Raw genomic sequence first — 6,338 nt, forward strand, 5'->3', positions numbered from 1 at the left:
TTGAGATGGAGTCTCACTCTGTCATCGAGGCTGGAAATGCAGTGGCATGATCTCGGCTTACTGCAACCTCCGCCTCCCTGGTTCAAGAATTCTGGTGCCTCCGCCTCCCGAGTAGCCGGGACTATAGGTGCACGTCAGGATGCCTGGATAATTTCTATATTTTTAGTACAGATGGGATTTCACCATGTTGGTCAGGCTGGTCTCCAACTCCTGACCTGAAGTGATCTGCTCTCTTCAGCCTCCCAAAGGGCTAGGATTACAGGCATGGGCCACCATGCACAGTCAAGTAATTTGTATCATCATGGGAATAAAAAATATACATTGAGTTACAAACTAATTACCAAAAGATATTTAAAAAATGGTAGACTTGCATCGATTCAGACAAAGGCATTCTTCCCATCCAAACTGTTCACTGGTGCACTGATCTTGAATTTGACCATCTGGGGAAGGGGCGTGGCCTCTCCTGACAGCAAGGCTCTGGGGCCCAGGCAGGGAGAATGAGGTCTCAGAATGACGCCGTTGAAAGACGTGTTCCCTTTTCACCAATGCACAGACCCAGAAGACCCCTCCATCCTGCAGTTCCTGCCATGAGCCTGGGGCTCCTGTGCTGTGCGGCCTTTTCTCTCCTGTGGGCAGGTGGGTCCTGGGCGGGGCCCCTTGTGTGGATTTCAAGGCCCATCCCCTTTCCACTGGAGCTGTAGCATCAGCTTTGTCTTTCTCTGCAGGTCCAGTGAATGCTGGTGTCACTCAGACCCCAAAATTCCACGTCCTGAAGACAGGACAGAGCATGACACTGCTGTGTGCCCAGGATATGAACCATGAATACATGTACTGGTATCGACAAGACCCAGGCATGGGGCTGAGGCTGATTCATTACTCAGTCGGTGAGGGTACAACTGCCAAAGGAGAGGTCCCTGATGGCTACAATGTCTCCAGATTAAAAAAACAGAATTTCCTGCTCGGGTTGGAGTCGGCTGCTCCCTCCCAAACATCTGTGTACTTCTGTGCCAGCAGTTACTCCACAGTGCTGCATGGCTGTCTCCTCTCTGCACATAAAGGCAAGGGAAGGTGCTGCCCTCCTCCGCAGCACAGATTCAGCGATGCCCTTGGTCCTAGCACCGAAAACTTTGGAGCCCCAATGGGCCCGGGCAGTGCAAGCCTTCGTCTGTGCCAGGTGCCTCTGCAGTCGGTCTCGGCCAGGCCTGGACTGGTCCCAGAACCTCAGATGTCTTCTTTGTTGCCCTCCGGTCTTTCCTCTGAGCTGTCCTTTTGGGCTGGGGCCAGGGGTTTCCCAGCTCTGACTTTCCTAGTCATTCACCTGAGTCTGAGGCCTCCTAGGTGAAATAGGATTTGTATTTCAGATCCATCTAGACTCCCATCTCTACCTGGGTACCACGTGCTTTCCTCTCTCTATGATTTTTCCTCATGTTGAACCCTACGGTGGTCTAAGCTGCAGCCTGCATTTCCTATATTCACAGTCGCCCTCCAAGACTTTGCTGGGTTTCTCCTCCCCGACCTCCCTGCCCTTCTCTACTCCAGCCATGTTGAGAGACTCCAAAGTCCATTTCCTGTGCCCTGGGCTGGAGCCTTCCTTTCTGTAGTGGTCAACACCTACCTGTGCTTCAGATCTCAGCATCATCAGCCCTAGTGATAATCACCATTATGCTTCCCTTGGCTCCCAGCTGAGGTCAGTTTCCCTCTCATAATCTCTCATGGTATCATGTGTCTGTTAATCAGTAGAATTTAGCACAGTTGGAATCTTCCAAGTACTTTAAACTCCATGAAGGCCAAGGCTATGCCTGGGTTATAAATCAGCAGCTGAGCCTGGCACAAGGGGAGATGCATTTCAGAGAATGGATGAGTCAGTGATGGAGTGAGTGATGAGTGGATGGATGAATCAATAACAGGAGCACCCTAGATCCATTTTACTCTTGCGGAGATCTGGCATTAAGTACAAGAACTCTTACCCCTTTGATTGCTGGGCTAGGGGAGGTCCTTGAAATTAATGGGGAGTCGCTATCATGGGCGGCCCCACCTTGGTCAAAGATTCCTCCTGCGTCTGCAGCACCAGACCTCCTCCAGGTCTCTGTGCTCTCCTTCAGACTCTTTCCCATGACAACTCTACACAGATCAGAGATCCCTTTCCAGAAACCCATGCATAGAGTTGTGTTATTTTGGAACCACTTCTGGTACCAAAAACTCCATTAGGTTTACATCAATAAAACAGAATCACTAAAAGTACTATGGAGAGGAGGATTTATGACAGGAGTTAGACCTTATATAAATGTAGGGGGAGCTGAGGAAGAGAAGGTCTGGAGGGGAGATATAGCCAGGCAGATTTAATTCATCATTAATGTGACCATGACCTCTTATTCTACTCAAAGGAGAGCATATGATTTCAACAAAAAAATATTGATTTTCCTTTGTAAAAGTTCGATCCAAATAGTGAGCTATTTTTGTCCCATAATTGTCTTAAGTTGGCTAATGGTGGAACGAATCCGACTTTGATTTCCTTGAAAGAACAGGAAAAAAACCGTCATTCATATACAGTCTTACAGGCTCTATTTTATGGAGGAAGCATAATAAATAGGAAAGAGAAAATCAGAATTCTCTTCTGGAACCTACATTGGGACTGTCCTCAGAGCAGGTTGTGATGTGAGGAATCTAATCTATGAGGGTATTTCGCAGCTTGGAGCGCAGCAGACAGTTCCCAACTCCATGCATTTGGGGGTGAGACCAGAGACAGTTGAAAAACTATGGAATCTTGACATTCTGCACTCTCAACCCTGGCCTCTCCCTGAATTTCACAGATTAACATCAGACCAATTTATTCCGACTATTAAAAGTATTAAAACAAAAACCAAGGAGGAACAGTGAGCAGAAGCAATAAACCATTAAAATGGACATCCTAAAGATTTAAAATTTTGCCATCATAAGATGTGAACGTTTGAAGAGCTACATTTAAATGAATACAAGAAGGAACTGAAACAAGAACACACACAAAAAAGAGACGGCCTGAAACCATCAAAAAACATTAAAGAAATAATCAAATAGAATGTCTAGAAATCATTACGATTACTCCAGAAAACAAAATGGAAGCTAAACAGCAGATTCAATGCTTCTAAAGAGATTATTAGCAATATCAAAGGAGGATCTCAAGAAATCACCTAGAATGCAGCACAGAAAATTAAATGTAAAATATAAAAAAGTGAAGGAACAAGGAAAAAATGAAGTTTCTAGTATATTAGAGAGTATATAATGTTTTATTGAACTTTTTCTTATTTTCTTGTATATAATTGAAGTTTCAGAAAGAGAAAATAAGGTAAATTGCCTGACGTGATTGTGTATGTGATGCTAGCTGAGAATGTTCCTGAGATGTTTGAGGACCGAAATCCTTGTTCAAGAATTCAGATGAATTGCAAGATGAATAGGCAGTTCCCAGTGAAACTGCAGACCACAAATGACAAAGAGAAGATTTAACAGCAGTCAAAAGGGAAAGATAAATATCCTCCAGTGGAATAGAATGAAAGAAACAGTCAAAGTCAAGAAAGAGGATTAAAAATAACCGTTAAATCAGAATTGTAGTCCTCACTTATTGAAGATTGAGATTGATAAAAAATACCTACAGGACAGGAAAAGAAAATATGGAAAATTAAAATAATTCTGTGAGTTTGTCACCAAGGTATGTTTTCTGAATTATAGTCAACAAGGGTGGGAAATGATCCCAGAAGAAAGGCATGAGGGCAGTTCGTGAGGGAACCCATGTGATGGGACAGTTGCGTTGGGCACATGTGACTGGGGGGAATGGAGGAGGCTGGGGCATGAATGGGGATGGCAGAGGGGACCCTGACTTGGAGGAAAGACAATGAGCTCATCCCTTGATGACTGGTGTTGGGGGCACTGTTGGCACATCCTACAGAACGTGCCCAGCAGACAGAGGAGCGGCTGTGGGATGAGAAGGTGAACTCGGAGATGCAGCATGAGCCCTCCGGGTCCAGACAGCACAGGAGCCCAAAGCGATGTCCCATACAATAACGTTGTTTACAAGGAGCTTATAAATATTTAAAGTAATCATCCAAGTGTGTTCTAATATAAATCCTGTGTTCCTGAGGTCATGCAGATTGAGAGAGGAAGTGATGTCACTGTGGGAACTTCTGTGTAAGGACAGGGACGTCCCTCCTCCTCTGCTCCTGCTCACAGTGACCCTGATCTGGTAAAGCTCCCATCCTGCCCTGACCCTGCCATGGGCACCAGGCTCCTCTGCTGGGCGGCCTTCTGTCTCCTGGGGGCAGGTGATTCCTCAGACACCAACCATTCTCATTGTGTGTGTGTGTGTGTAGGGGTGGGATGTGTGCTTTCGTGTGATGACTAAAATTATTTTCCTCATTCTGTTCCCAACTTTGTCTCCACAGATCACACAAGAGCTGGAGTCTCCCAGTCCCCCAGTAACAAGGTCACAGAGAAGGGAAAGGATGTAGTGTTCAGGTGTGATCCAATTTCAGGTCATAGTGTCCTTTATTGGTACCAACAGAGCCTGGGGCAGGGCCTGGAGTTTTTAATTTACTTCCAAGGCAACAGTGCACCAGACAAATCAGGGCTGCCCAGTGATCGCTTCTCTGCAGAGAGGACTGGGGGATCCGTCTCCACTCTGACGATCCAGCGCACACAGCAGGAGGACTCGGCCATGTATCTCTGTGCCAGCAGCTTAGCCACAGCATGGCACTGTCGCCTCCTTCCTGCTCATAAACCTCATCCTTCTCTCTCCTTGCAGCTCCTAGAGACCCTTAACAGAGGCCTCTCTTTGCTCCTCCCTCCCCATGGGAAACAAGTAGATTTGGACCTCAGCTTGTCCTTTGGGTAGAAAGAGACCACAGATTCACCCCTAAGACACAGTAACTGTAAATGTGGGTGGTGGAAGCAATCATGGCCCACCGGGCTATAGGAGTCCTCAGAGCCAGCTCATTGCTCTAAGGCAAGCACTGGGTGTCTTAGCCTTGGCCTTCAGGGCTGGGACACACAGTCTTCTTTGGGGCCTGGGAGGTTGCTGCCCACATAGAGAAGCTTCGGGCATGGCCGAGGAACAGGTGTCTTCCCCTGCATGTGTTGGGGCATCTGCAAGGTCTGAAGCTTCATCCACAAGAACATTCTTTCTTCTGAAGCCTCTTCTGTCACATTGGAAGTTTTCTGCAATACAAGAGCAAACCATTCTTCCTGTTTGATTTAAAAGTCTTTGTGGCTTTTGTGGCCATTACTTGGTTAATACAGCCAAGATAACAATAAGACTTCATTACTTCTGCCTAGTGTAAGTAATGCGAGTTCTTTATTTTGTTTTCGTTTACCACTGCTCCTGTCCTGAGAGACTGAAGCATGCATCCACTACTGCTCCAGTGTCAACTTGGTTCCCTAGGAAATCGGGTTCCTAGAACCTGAATGCTGACAAATAAGAGTTGTATATATGTATACCATGCAACCTGCATTTAAAAATGTATGTACATGGTGCAGTGACTAAATCTAGCTAATTAACATACGCAGTACCTCAATCCTTATCCTTTCCTGTGGTGAGAATACTTGAAATGTACTCTGTTAGCAATATTCCAGAATACAATCCACTGTTACTAACTTTAGTCACTGTGTTGTACAATAGATCTTTTGAACTTCTTCCTCCTATTTGAGTGAAATTTTGTATCCTTTAACCAACATCTCCCCAGCACCCCATCTCCATCCCAACCTCTGGTAATTGCTGCTCTAGTCTTTTGATTTGAAATAATTTCCCTGAGGTCTTTAACTCGAGAAGATGGAGTTTTAAAAACAATAATGCTTATATTACTTTTGTTTTGTTTGTTATTTTACATATTGCAATATAGTGTTTGTTGCAAATATAAATGAGTATATTGTAATAAAAATTCTTCACCTCTCTTTGAGTGAAGCTACATTTCACATATATGAAATTTCAAGCTGTGGTCAGAGCTGACATGATTATGGATCATGGGTTTCTGGGAGTCCTCAGAGACAGCCCTGTACACAAAGGTTAAGATAGATTATCCCAGACCCAGCCAGGACAGAGAGGTGCCGTTGAGTCCTGCAGAGCTGGTTGGGGAATTATAGTTCCCTAAATTCACTTATCAGAAATTGTGGTAGCTCAGATACCAAATTTCTTTCTCTAGCAAATGATGATCGTTGGCAGGGATTGTTCTGAACCCATTCTAATTGTTCTATCAACAGATCATTCCTTTTTTAGTTGCCCTGTGTGTCCTGGGAGTGAATAAGTCCCAGGCACAGATGAGAATTTCCTGACCTTAGGATGCTGTTCCAAGGACTTCCTTGCTAGACCCTGTCTC

General features: G+C 45.3%; 1 gene segment (V, D, J or C); it reads left to right on the top strand.

Moving 5' to 3' along the window:
- The first annotated feature begins 545 nt into the window (after positions 1–545).
- On the top strand, positions 546–5,125 carry LOC134758816 (T cell receptor beta variable 6-2-like). The segment is given in 4 exon segments: positions 546–636; positions 726–1,013; positions 4,587–4,709; positions 5,070–5,125. Coding segments are annotated over 4 exon segments (558 nt in total).
- The last annotated feature ends 1,213 nt before the right edge of the window (positions 5,126–6,338 follow it).

Source organism: Gorilla gorilla, chromosome 6 (genome assembly GCF_029281585.2).
Source record: "Gorilla gorilla gorilla isolate KB3781 chromosome 6, NHGRI_mGorGor1-v2.1_pri, whole genome shotgun sequence".
Classification (NCBI taxonomy): domain Eukaryota; kingdom Metazoa; phylum Chordata; class Mammalia; order Primates; family Hominidae; genus Gorilla; species Gorilla gorilla.